Source organism: Castanea sativa, chromosome 2 (genome assembly GCF_040712315.1).
Source record: "Castanea sativa cultivar Marrone di Chiusa Pesio chromosome 2, ASM4071231v1".
NCBI lineage: Eukaryota > Viridiplantae > Streptophyta > Magnoliopsida > Fagales > Fagaceae > Castanea > Castanea sativa.
In genome coordinates this window covers 26,733,992-26,747,457 of record NC_134014.1, presented here as the reverse complement: position 1 = coordinate 26,747,457, position 13,466 = coordinate 26,733,992, and the positions used below count along the sequence as shown (strand labels likewise).

Genomic DNA, 13,466 nt, shown 5'->3' with positions numbered 1-13,466 from the left:
ATTCAAAATGCATCCGTGAAAATGAAGTACTAAGGATCAGCTGATACAAATTTACACGCAAATGCACACGCTGAAAAAGCAGGCCGAAATCGACAACCACAACTACATAAAATTGTTTCACTCAAATAGAGAAAGATTTGCAAAAGGCATTTACATATAGTAGTAGATTTAAATATAAAATCAGAAATTATTACTTGTTCAAATATGTGCATCCAGAGCCTTAAAATGTATTTAACTCCTTTTATATGTGCACACAAGTGTATGTTTCTCATTCCATTTAGGTTTTCCTGTTGGAATTAATGATGTTGAATGCTTACAAACGATGAAATTCTTCCACAGCTACTTTTATCACTCTAGGTCCACACTGTAATAACTGGCTTTTCTATTTGTCTGTAACAGTTTGCAAACATTATGGACCACACATTATGGGCTCAGACCTTCAAATTTTAATCATTTGACAAACAAGAAAAAAAAAAGTTTCACATGGCAATGAGTTTAACATCAAAATTCAAATTATTCCAACAACTTCCTCCCTCTTCCTTCCCAAAAAAAAAAAAAAAAAAGGAAGAAGAAAAGAAAAGAGGAATTCTTAATGGATGTACCAAGGCTTGATGCCTAATCATGAAAGAAAAACAAAGACAACCCGGTAGAGAAATTTGAAGTTCACGAGGTTAGTCCATACCTTTCATCTCATTCATCAAATAAGTTAGGGATGTCGCGTCATCCAATATCACACGCAAACATACACGATGCAAAACATATACCATAATTTTTTTTTTTTAAGAATAGAGATTTATTAATAAAATAAGTTAGGCAAGCTCATGATGATGAGCACTCAGCAAACTCAAAGAATTACAGTACTTATGCACAAAATTGGATTGAATCTATGAAAGCTTCTAACTGATTCCTTGATTTGTCTGTATCCTTAAAAGTAAAATTATTTCTCTCCCTTTGATCAAAAAAGAAGATTATTTCTCTCCCTCCACAATACATAATGGTGCAAAATTCCAAATCTCCAAAGATTGCTTCCCAAACCAATTCCATCACCCAGATAAAAGGTCAATCACCCTCCTTGGTAGCACCCAATAGATTTGGTGCAGGGAAATGAGATGAGCTCCTGTTTAGGTTTGACGAGAAGGCTTGGGATTTGAGTTGATTAGAGTATCCTATAGGTGGATTAGCACTTCTGCAAGAACACACAGTTCCAAGAAAGCTCTCAGAGCGTATCTCATTCACTAACTCAAAAATAGATTACAAATGAGAACCTGATATGCTATTTATACAATCTACACTATGCTAAAAGCCATTGGATTGGTTCTAATCAAGACTAAATCTGATTGGTTAAAGCTTATAAAATCAGCTAACACATTTATTAACCAAGTACAAGTGGATCTAACTGGCTGCTGATACAATAACTGCTAGCTGTTTGGTTACAAGTCTAACTGCCCAGACTTCTCCAACTGTCACAGCAGAGAACTCCAGCCTACCATGCTCCCTCCAATTACAACTGACTTGGAATTGCCTTAGGAACTTAGTTAACCATCAAATCTTAAACCTGCTTTGCTGCTGGAAGTTAGATCACACTAAGGTAGGTTACTGCACGGCTGAACTCAGCTACTGAACTGATGTAACTTGCACTGACTGCTAAATCAAGGATTGGCTGCCTGTTGCTGCCTTGTTTCAAGGCTGCTAATGGAAACAACTACTTTGATGCTCCTGTATCAGGATTCCAAACATTCTAAAAACCAAGATCCATAAGCCATAAGCAACATCACAATCGATCAACAAATGGTCTATTGTCTCCCCACTAAATCGACACATACAACACCATCCAACTAGGGTAAATCCACACTTGATAAATCAAAAGTTAGAATCTTTCCCCAGGCTGCTGTCCAAACAAAGAACGAAACCCCCTTAGTGGCCTTAGTACCCCAAATACTCCTCAAGGGGAAAGAGTTAGTCGATGCACTATGGAGAACAGCCTCATAACAAGAGATGACAGTAAATACGCCACTACCTTTCAATTTCTGCTAATTCAGTCCCACAGTGTATCAACATATTAAATTGACAGTGTTCTCTGTTGAAGTAACCCCGCAACACATCTTAGGATAGCTTTACTTGTATGTAGACAAACTGGAATAATGGTCATAGCTCAGCCCTTCTTTTCAGTAGTTTTTCATCTTCTCAGGTCAAATACACCCAGCAAAAGAGAAAAAATATAAATAAATGATTAGGTCAATTATGAGCCTTATCTAATTTAATTGAGATTAAAGTTTAGTTGAGTTGAGAGTTGAAGCTTTAAGGCTTAGTTGAAAAAAGAGTTATAGCTTTGGCTCATTGACTGTAAAAGAAACACTGAAATCAGTTAAAAACATAGTTTATTTAACAATCATCATACCTGTATCCTTTTTTAGCCAGAGAATATATCAAAAGGATTTCTTTATTTATAGAAGAGATGACTGCATAAAAAAATTTAAACAGATAAATTTATACCTTATTGACTAGAGTCCATAGTACACAGATCAGTATATAACAATACCTATTTGAAGAAAGTACACATTAAAATGTATTAAAAAATGCTCTGACCTTTACACTTTTTTCCATTTCCATGATCATTCTTAAACTCTAACTTCAGCAAAGCAAGCAGAAAATATTCTTTCAAACAACAACTTACCCGTCAACAATGAATTGGTCATCCTGATTGTCTCCCTCAACCCTAGCATCTCCATGAACCATACCATTCACATGGTGCAAATTCTGCATCATTTGTGAAAGATAGTGGTTGCTAGCACTAGTATGATCAGAAAGCCCAGTTGGATGAGTAGTCCATTGAGAGACAATCCCAAGAACCTGGCTAGTAAGGTTTTGTTGCTCATGGAGAATTCGGGTCTGAATCTGATCCATTTCTGCCCGATGCTGACTCAGCATCTCATCAATCCTCGTCTTCCACTCTGATCTTCTCCTATTTATCCTCTCTTGCTGTTCCCTCACGTGAAATAACTCTTCTTCTCTTCTTCTTCTTTCCCTCTCCTCAATATCATTCCCCATAACTTCCCAGTCTCGAACTATCTGCTTTCTCAACTTCTCTCTAGCCTTCTCATGCTCTTCCCTCTCTGTCTCCCTCTCTTCCCATTTCTGTTCCCATTCTTTTTCGATCTCCACACAAGCACTCTCCCTCCTCTGTCTCTCACACTGTCTCTCCACCTCACGCTGCTCAAAGTGAGCCTCCAATTCCCTCAACTTCCCCAATTGGTTCCCAAGAAATCCCCATGCATTATTCTCCAACCCCATCAACACTTTCCTCTTCTTCTTCTTCTGCTGCTGCTTCTTCTTCTTGTTTGTTTTCTTCTTCCTCTTAGAATTAGACCCATTCATTTCCACTTCTTCATACACAAAACCATCATCCCTCCCCTTCCTCATCCGATCACTTCCATTGTAATTCTCCTCGGCTTCCTCCCCATCATAGTCAAAGCCCAAATTCATCACCCCATTCTCATCAATGCCATTAATCCCAGCCACAGCCACAGCCACTGCAAAATCCCCATTCCCCTCGTTACCCATTTGGCCAAACTCCATCATATTCATCCGCCTCCCAATGAAACCAGGCTCAGGCTCAGGCTCAGGCTCAGGCTCAGGCTCAGGCTCAGTCACCAAATCATTACTAGTACTAGTAGTACCATTACCATTGGCATTGGCAATGGGAACATCCCCAAAAACCTCCTTATACCTCAAGAAATTGGACCAATGGGTAAGGCCCTCAAGCCAATCAAAATCATCGTCAGAGTCGGGCTTCTTGATCTTTTGCTTAACAAGCAAGTACTGGTGCCTCATGTTCTGGACCTTGGTGGACACATCCTTCCAAGTCCAAAACCAAGGGAAGGCAATAGGGTCGCGGGCATGGTGGACCGAATTGACATAACAAGCAATGGGTCTGAATTTCTTCTCACGGGTTTTCATCTTGCCCAGGCTCCCATCGCACACCATCTCTCCATATTTTACCATTAGGGTTTTCTCTTCTGGCTCACTCCATTTCTTTCTTCTCGGAGGATTAGGATTTGGATTAGGATTTGGACACATCATTTCATTATTTACTACTATTTTTCAATTTATTAGCATATAATACCCAATTGAAATTCAATACTGAATCCCATTTTTTAACAACTACAATTGTAGAAGAAGACTATATAGTTTGGGAACGAAAAAAAAAAGAAAAAAGAAAAAAGAAAAAAGTGGTCTTAGCAAATTGAAGAAAAGTGCTTACCTTGAAAGCCCTATAGCTTTAGTGATTTGGATTTGGATTTGGATTTGGAAGCTGTTGGCAAAATAGGGACTTGGGAGAGAAAGAAATTGGAAAACTTTGATTACATGATGTACGTATGTGAATTGTGAACTATGTATGATTGTTTTTTTGGATGAATAAGGTGGGTGCTTAGTTCAATCAAGACATATAGAGTAGAGTAGTAATATTAGTTGGAATAGTAAAGTCAACCAAGTAAACTCGAAGGCAGCAAGTTTAACCGAGAGTCTCCGTCCGTCGGACGGTAAAAAGATTTTATTTGGGATTGTCCTAAACTAACTCCTCCGGGAGTGCACCGCACTCGCTGTCCCAGTGTTTGGGATTTCCTTGATTACTTTATACAAGGGGTTTTACTAGTGGGGACTTTTTATGAAAAATTATAAAAGTTGTCAAAAAAAAAAATTTTTTGATAGTTTTTTTAAATTTTTCATAAGAGGTTTCTTAAAATTAATAATTAATATATGCTCTAAAGGTATATTTTATATTGGTATACTATACAAGAATTACAATCTTTATTATTGGGAATAAAATATGTTATAATGAAATAAATAAATCTATTCATAACTTATAAGTTTGGTTTTGAGTTATAACATTAAATAATAAAACTTTAAGATTTATTTATAGAAATATCTTACTAATATAATTATTTTTCCTTAAATTTTTTTTAAAATTCGAAAGAGATGAGTTATTTTTATACTTTTTTATTTTTATAACCGTTACATGTATATGAAAAGTTTATTTATTTAAAAATATATTAATTTTAGAAATTATTGCACCTACAAAGGCATAACTATTACACATTTTTTAGAGAGTAATAGTAATTCCTCATTTTGAAGAATAGCTATTTATCAGGAATGACTATTCTATATAATAAAAATATAACCAAACTAAAGAATAGTTAAACGATAGAAATAACTATTACATTTAAAATTCTCATAAAAAAAACTATTATATTACAATTCCTACTACAGTCTACCAAACATACCCTAATTTCTTTTGATTTTTTTCATGTTCAAATTTTATATTTATATTTTTCATGTTCCAATTTTTATTATAAAAAAATTCAATAGTTACAACAGAGAATTGAGGATTTAAATCCAAGATGTCTCGATTGGAATTGCCATATATGAAATGGAATAAAAAGTAAAATTTTAAAATGAAACAATCTCAAATTTCAAGGATCAAAAGTGTTCTTTAATTTAGTTTTTTAAGTATTAACACTGTCCATTTTCAAATTTAGCCCACTGTAGCAGAGCATGAGGAGTTGGTTTGGCTTGCTGGGAACCTTAAGCTGGAGGTGACTGAGTATTCCAGGCAAATCTACAGGCTTGGTGGGTATGCCCAAGTCGATGATGATGATCTGGAGGTGACCCCGAGTTCTCGACCAAGGAAGAGGCATTACCAACGGCGATCCCTGCAGTAGACACACAGACAGACAAATAGACATAGACATATAGCCAGTTTCTTTTCTTTTTCCTTTTCCTTTTCCTTTTCCTTTTTAGCATATCTTCTGCACTTTCATTTTATTTGAGACATTGGGTTGTATTTAAAAACATCTTTACATTTCTACTTTTAATTTAGGATATGTACTTATTTACAATTCATGGGATGTGTATGCATTTTATATTATCTTGCTTTTTTTTTTTCTTTGCTTTGAACGAAAATTTGAGTTTAAATTTTATCTTGAGCAATCCCTTAAGCCATAGGAATCATGAGAGAAGCCTTGGTGTGGAAATCACATTCCAAATAGGAAAGGGAATCCAAAACCCTAGTGAACATGTGTACACCTACAAGCATATGTGCACGTGGGCTTTGACAATGTGTATGCATCCAGGACCATGCGCACACATGCCGCCAAGTAGAAAACCCTACCCGACATTTTCCATTATAAAACAGCCATGAGAGGCTTCCAAACCTTCATAAAACGTGTTTTAAGCTTAGGAGCCATTCTACAAGGTTCCCAATCGCAGAATTCACTTCTTTGGACATATCTACATGGATTAACGAGCTTAATCTCAATTTCAAGGATGCTCTCATCCCTCTTGGTCTCTCTTTTATTTTTTTCTTTCAACAAATCAAAGCGGATGAGCCTCTTTTGCTTGCAGCTACTTAGTTTTGGATTCCTACTCAACATGTTTTCCAATTCAATGGTGTGGAATTATGCCCCACGCTTAAGGATTTGGTGCAATCATGGGTGAGCACGACTTCAGTGCTATCATTTTTCCTACTCTCAAGGAAGATCTTTCTGACCTAACTCATCAATTTTTAAGGATTCCTCTAGTTATGGCAAAGAGATTGTGTAAGTCCAATAAGCTGAATTTTTTATGGTTTTCAAGTATTTCTCTAGAAAGAGGTCCCATTGGCTAGAATGAAATGTTCCCATCATCTCAATTCTTTTTGCCTTTTCATTGTTGCAAGGTTCTTCTTAGTGCATGAAACACCTCATGTAGATCCTGAAATTCTTCATGTAGTTAAATATCTAGGGAGTGGGAGCCCACTAGCCATTATCTTTGTTGAAACCCTTAATGGTTTGGATGTTGTTCATAGGGATGAAGCAACACTCTTTGTGGGGAGTCCTCTTCTTCTGCAAGTATGATCCCTAATTCTTGCTTAGGTTTCCACTAATTTTTGCATGGATCACCTTTAGGTTTCCAACCCATTGAGGTTCCTTATATCGTCTTTGAATTTTTCTCACTTTTTTTCCTTTTCTTTCATCTCTCTTTTTTCCATTCACACTCATGCTCTCTTTTTCTCTCCCTCAGATATGGTTGTATGAGAAGCTCAAATTAACTCATCCTCCCTTTGTTCATCTAATCGGTATCAATCGAAGCATTATTGTGATCGCAAGCTTAAAGACAAAGAGATGGATCTTGTCAAGCTTAGTGAACTATTGAAGCATTTTACTTTTGTGGACATTCAATGGGTGGTGGAATGGTGGCGCATCGAGGCCATGAATAGCTGTGGTTTCAAGGAAAATTGTGTACCTTTGGTTGGGCTTCACCATTGCTCTTATTATTCTACATGTTGTATTGCATGACAATTTGGCGACTGTGAAGGGGTGCCTTGTGGTGATAGTTCTTATCACACCATAGCATTCACTGAGAGAGACTTAAGTAGAATTCAAGAGACTTGGCCTAGTAGGGTGATGAATAGGGACATCTGTAGATACCGCATTTTGTATTCCTTACAACTTGGGCCCCTGTTCCTTAATGATGTTGGAATTCTAAAGCCCAAGGTTAGTTTAGGGCCCGATCAGATTGAAATTGACTTGAGGAAAGTATTTTATGAATGAAATTGACTTAAGCATGTATGCATACGCATGCTAGAAACTATGAAAGGCAAGTTTTTTTGTATTAAAGTTTGGTTTTAAAACAAATCCCACATCGTCTGGGAGCCATTCCAACCCCCCCCCCCCTTTTTTACTATAAAAACCCATACATGGTACCTTTTCAACACACACAAAAAATCCGAAGGAAAAACACAAGATTCACTAGAAATAGTGAATCAAAGAGGGAGTTTTTCACAAAACATCCTCAAGTCAATATTTTTCTGATTGAGGTCTTTTTTAGCCTCAATATTTGAGTTTCGAGTTTACTAATCACTTCTTTGTTTGATTGTGAATAGATTGACTGAGATAATGGTCAAAATCAAGCTAAGGAGCTTTGTGTTTTGCATGCAAAGTTCAATATCCTAACTGATAAGAACATAACACATGCATATAGGGAAATGATCCAAACTCTTTAATATAGGCCTAGGTGTGTATATGTAGGCCTAGACCATGGGATCTAGATCTACAACCCACCAATAATGGCCAAAACACAAGAAAGAGAGACATTGAGGAGCAAAAAGACTATAGAAGCACATGGCATAGCAACCAACATATAGATCTAAGCACACAAGCATGACATGGAGCACATAAATACATAGATCTAAGCATAGGCAAGACACAGGGCCCAAAGAGACATAGATCTAAACATAAACATGGCATAGAAAGCAAAAGCCATGGCAAGGAGCCTAAAAGCATGTGGATCTAAGCACAAATATTAAATTTAGACATATCCTAGCTTAAGAAGGTTAGGCTAACAACATTAAAGCTATAAATCATGGCAAAAAGTAAAGAAACATGCTAGAAAAACCATAAAACATGCTACGAAGCAAGATACAGCTAAAAACATGCAAGATAAAGCAAGAACATGCTTGGAAAAGAAATAGGCGTGGATTGTAGCTAAAAAGCTACATCCACACCCCTAAGCCTTAAGTCCAAGGTATAGAACCAAGGAGAGAAAGATTGAGAGTAAGAACACTACCTTGTGTTTATGGAGAAAAGAGAAGAATCAAAGGTGTTTGGATGTGTTTGAGAGAGAAATTAGAGAGAGAGAGAGAGAGAGAGAGAGAGAGAGAGAGAATCTGCCCAGAAAACTGCCTAAAATCTTATTATTATTATTTTTTGGCAAAATAAGGGGCTTGGAAGCACTTATAGTGGAATTTTGACTAGCGGCCACACAAGGCCACCGACCAACCCTGCTAACATCAGCAATTCTGGCATTTTCTAGTTCAGTTTCGAACGCGTATTCAAAGGTCTTCCCGGACTTGGATTGACCTGAGCTTGGTGTCCTAGGAAAGCTTTGGATGTCTAGTTTCCATAAAACTAAAGAAATTGGAAATCTGATGGTCAGATCAAAAGTTATGGCCTTGGAAAGCGTGCTGACGCACTTTGCACGGTTTTCCAGATATTTCAACCATTTTAACTTCGATTTTGAGCCATGAATAGTTGTTGAAAAGGGAATTAAATAATATTCACAATGATGCTAGTCCCAACCCGTTCTGACTGTTGGATCAAAATTAAGGTTTCCGGTGCCCTTAGGAGTTAACGTTAGGTCAAACTTGGTCAAAGTTGACAAAAATCTTAGAGTGACTCTAGTTTGATGTAAAAGCATGAAAAATGTTATTTTGGATGGACTTTGACCTTGTTTGACTTTTGGTCAACCAGGGTTGACTAGGGGCATTTTGGTCAATTTGACCAAATAATGCACTTTAAGTGCTCCGATGCTCGAATAGGTTGCGCCACATCAATCTAAATGTTTTCGTGGTCCCATGGAGAAAAGATAATATTTTTGGAATTTTTTGGGGTCTAGCACGCAAATTGAGGGCAGACAAAATACGTTATCTACACACACATATACACATCCTAAACTGACATATGGAAGGGAAGGAGGAGCATACCTGAGCCTTCCGAGCTTGAGCCTAACAATGTGTCTTGAAGTCTTGTTGTAGATGAGTGTCGTCAATGCCCTCATTAATCTCTCCAATGTAGGCCTCTTATCAAGCCTGACACAGTGAAAACCTCGGTCTACGAGTATTGTGCTTAGGAGTGCTAGGGCTTGGCCTAATCGCGTCATCGGACTCTAAGTCTATGTCTACATCGAACACGAGCTCATTCTTAAGCTTGTCACCCTCCGAGCCTCCTCCCTCCTTGGTATGGGGAAATAGTGAAGAACCTCTGCCAGAGCGATACTGGGATGAAGCATTGGTTGTCTCTACTGAACATTGGCTCCTAATGCGATGTGCTAACGTGCATGACCCCAGAGGACACAATATCATTACCTCCTCAATCGAAATGTCGCTAGAGAGACTGAGCCACTTGCTCACTAGTTGAAATAGTATCCTTGTTGTGGACACAATGGAGGAGTCGCCACCTAGTTTTTCAATGGACTAGAAACCATGAATATAACGTTCTTTTGAGGAAGGACCATTGATCTTACTACCAGAGATATATGTTCGGATTTTAGGTACATTCTTGGGAAGGTGTTAGGCACCCAAGACTGCCAAACCCTAAAGTTGGCCTCCCATCATTATATCTTACGTCTTAAACTCGATAAAATCAAGTTCAACACTTATGTCCTAAACTCACACACACATTAGCATACATCTAAGCATACAACATGACACATCACCCCAAAACACATACATATACAACCCTAGCGTTTATCTAACATGTGAAAACCCTATCATGTTATATATAAGGCAGCGACTTAAACATGGTAGCAAGTACATCATTTATCAATTAAACACAAAACGCAACACAACAACGCATGTACATGTTCATAAAAAAAAAACATAACAACACATGCATGTTCATGTGAATATATGACTTACCTTTACTCACCTTGCAGCAACTCAGCACCTATGGCATCATGCATGGGCATGCGAATGCATGTTCATGGTATCAAACTAAGAAACAAGAGAAGAAACCCTAATCTAGCATATCAAAGGTAAATAATAATAAAACATATGAAACAGAGGCATCAGATACACATATACATATAAACAGAAACATGTGTGTGAGAGGCCATGCTTCTTTTTGAAAAGGAAAGGGTACTCTCAAAAAGAGATTTGGGTGCTTGTAAGGGCACCTCTCTTTTGGGGTAGTAGTGTGAAGTCACCACTTATTTTTTATACAAAAAATAAGAAAAAACTAAATACAAAATACATATTCACAATACTTTGGATGTCATTGGTTGTATAAAAAAAGGGTATAATTTTGGTAAATTAAACCTTACAAGACTTTAGGTTCTAGTTACAATCTATCCAAAAATCCTAAGCTTGGGGGCTAGGTTATGGAATGGGAAAGTGTTAGACACCCATTCTGCCCAGACAGAGTCTGGTCATCTAGACTCTAATGACCAATATACCTTTTTCGTATGATGTTAAATGATATGTTGAACACACATGACAAACACTTGATAAAAATTAATCTAAATAAATTTGCCTCATGAATATGTTCTCTTTTTTAAAGAAAATTCAAATTTGTTTTGAGAATTAAAAAAAAAAAAAAACTAAGACTTGGTTTGTAAAAAAATTAGATCTGTTTTTAGATAATAAAAAAAATGAGATTTTTGTTAAAAAAATCAAATCTGTTTTTGTGTAAAGTTAAAAAAGTTATTTTATCTAGAAAAATTACATCTGTTATTGGAAACAAAAAAAAAAAAAAAAAAAATTTGAAAGAGGATTCTCATTCATGAGATAAATTCATTATGCATGCATCACATATTAAAAAAATTCAACCTAACTTTCAATCTTTTTTTTTTAAATTTCAAAATTTGCAATTTTGTAACAAAAATCAGATCTATATTTAATGAAAATACAGATCAGTTTTGAGTCTTGAAAAAAATCAGATTTGTATTTAATGGAAATACAGATTAGTTTTGTGAGTTTTTAAAAAAATCAGATCTGAAAATACATATCAATTTTGAGTCTTTAAAAAAAATCAGACCTAAAAATATAGATCAATTTTGAGAGAAAGAAATCTTTATTAGTCATTAGCAGATTTTGAAACTTAAGAAAAAGAATTACAATAAACAATCATCTAAGAACATGTTAAAGAAAATTCTAGCAAAGCATAATAATTATATTAGGAACAAAACATAATAAATCATGTCAAACACAATCATGCATCAAACAATAAAAACTAAAGGAGAAAGGAAAGAAAGAAGAAAAATAATAGAATACCTCTTGCATGAGCGTGCTCTTCTAATGAAATAATATTTTAGAATTCAAAAAAGTTTGTTCACCTTTTTGAAGCCTAAAATATTTTACTTACAAAATAGAAGTTCCTAAAGCAAAAGCCTCCAGAACGTCTTTAACGTAAAGGGGATTGAAAATTCAGAAGAGAAGAGCCAAAAAGAGAGGGGTCAGAAAGTGTCTTGAATTTTGAGAGGCATCCCCTATTTATAGAGGTTGGAATGCTTCGAAAAATTAGCCGAATGATTAGATATGAATTGAGACGCGTCCTTATCTCTAAAAAATCGAACAGGGTAAGGCTTATCTTAATCTAGGAGTTCTCGGGCCGAGCTACAAATTTGTGCCAATCGGCACTTGGGGAGTTCCGATCGGCACTCCAAGAGTGCCAAATGGCTCTCTTGGGAGCCGAGCTCGCGTTTGAATTTTGGTCCAATTTTGACTCCTTTTTTGAGGATTTTTTAGCCGAGAATTGCACTTAGACGCGTATTTAATCCATATTCTAAAAATTAATCTCCTTTTTTGGATATTCAAGTCTTTAAAGTGATAATTATCTTGTAGATAAATATTTCAATGAGTCTTGATTATCCACAATTCCATTGTTATTTGATTATCCACTTTATTCCCATAAAACAAGTCTATTTTTAACACTGACTAACAACCAATCACAAAATTATTTAATTAATTTTAATTGTCTAGCCAATCAGAATTAATTTAAATTAATCATGCGTGGTCAGTTCCACCCAAATACAATGCATGTAGACTGTGCAAACTTGATCATGTGATATCTTCCAATTCGACGATCCGATTTGGAAATTGGACATATTGTCGTAATCGTTAGAATTTCAAGATCATTTTTATGATATGCAATGAATGGATTAATGCATGTAATGCAGCTCTAAATTTTGGGTATATGAATGGTCATTCTAGCCATCTTCCGAGATTAAATTATAGGTGCAAAATCGAGTGTGTACAATGTAATATAAGAAAATAAAATGAGACAGAAGCAGAAGACTAAACTAGGGTTTCTGGGCAGTAGTCTGCGTTTGCATATCGAAGGTTGCATACGCAGGCCAAGCACTCGCATACGCAGGAGGAGGCCCACATACACAAGCATAAGGCATGCGTTCGTAGCTCTGCTCAAAACCTTATCATAGAAACAGCAAAGCAGAAAAACAAAGCACAAATAAAAACCCTAATTTTAACAACCAAATATGCTCAAGATATAAAGAAAACTATAAAACTAATCTAAACAAACATATATAAGGATAAATAAAGCAAACAAACAAGATTAAAACTGAAAAGAAAGACTGGAAAGAAAAAGGAATGAAAAGAAAGAGTTAGACTCAATACCTTAAATGAGAAGCTTTATAAGTTGATTTTGACCGTTCCCTTCAGTCAAATCTATAACAATTCAATAAAAATGTGATTAGCAACGTTAAGCTAAAAGGATTGGGGCCAGAAAAGGTCACAATCAAAGACTTCAAGGTGTTTTGTGAAAAACTTCTTTTTGATTCACTATTTTCTAGTGAATCTTGTATTTTTCCCGTGGGATCTCTGTGTGTTTTGAAAATATACAATGTAAGGCTTTACATGGTGGAAAAAAAATGAGGTTTGGAATGGCTCCCAAACAATGAGGGATTCATTCCAA

At 36.1% G+C, this 13,466-nt stretch overlaps 1 protein-coding gene across 4 annotated transcripts; it reads right to left on the bottom strand.

Annotated features, from left to right (window-relative positions):
• Window positions 1–870: 870 nt before the first annotated feature.
• LOC142625639 (uncharacterized) lies at window positions 871–4,550 on the bottom strand. Of its 4 annotated transcripts, none has more exons than XM_075799304.1 (3): window positions 2,675–4,547; window positions 2,494–2,539; window positions 1,206–2,180 (listed from the first exon to the last, which is right to left on the bottom strand). In XM_075799304.1, the coding sequence occupies exons 1-3, from the start codon at window positions 4,078–4,080 to the stop codon at window positions 2,166–2,168; spliced, it is 1,467 nt and encodes a 488-aa protein (XP_075655419.1). In that variant the 5' UTR covers window positions 4,081–4,547; the 3' UTR covers window positions 1,206–2,165. The 4 variants fall into 4 exon arrangements, with proteins under 4 accessions (XP_075655418.1, XP_075655419.1, XP_075655420.1 ...); XM_075799305.1 differs by lacking the exon at window positions 2,494–2,539 and adding an exon at window positions 2,399–2,459 and having other exon boundaries at window positions 2,675–4,545; XM_075799303.1 differs by lacking the exons at window positions 1,206–2,180; window positions 2,494–2,539 and adding an exon at window positions 871–1,186 and having other exon boundaries at window positions 2,675–4,550.
• Between the last annotated feature and the right edge of the window lie 8,916 nt (window positions 4,551–13,466).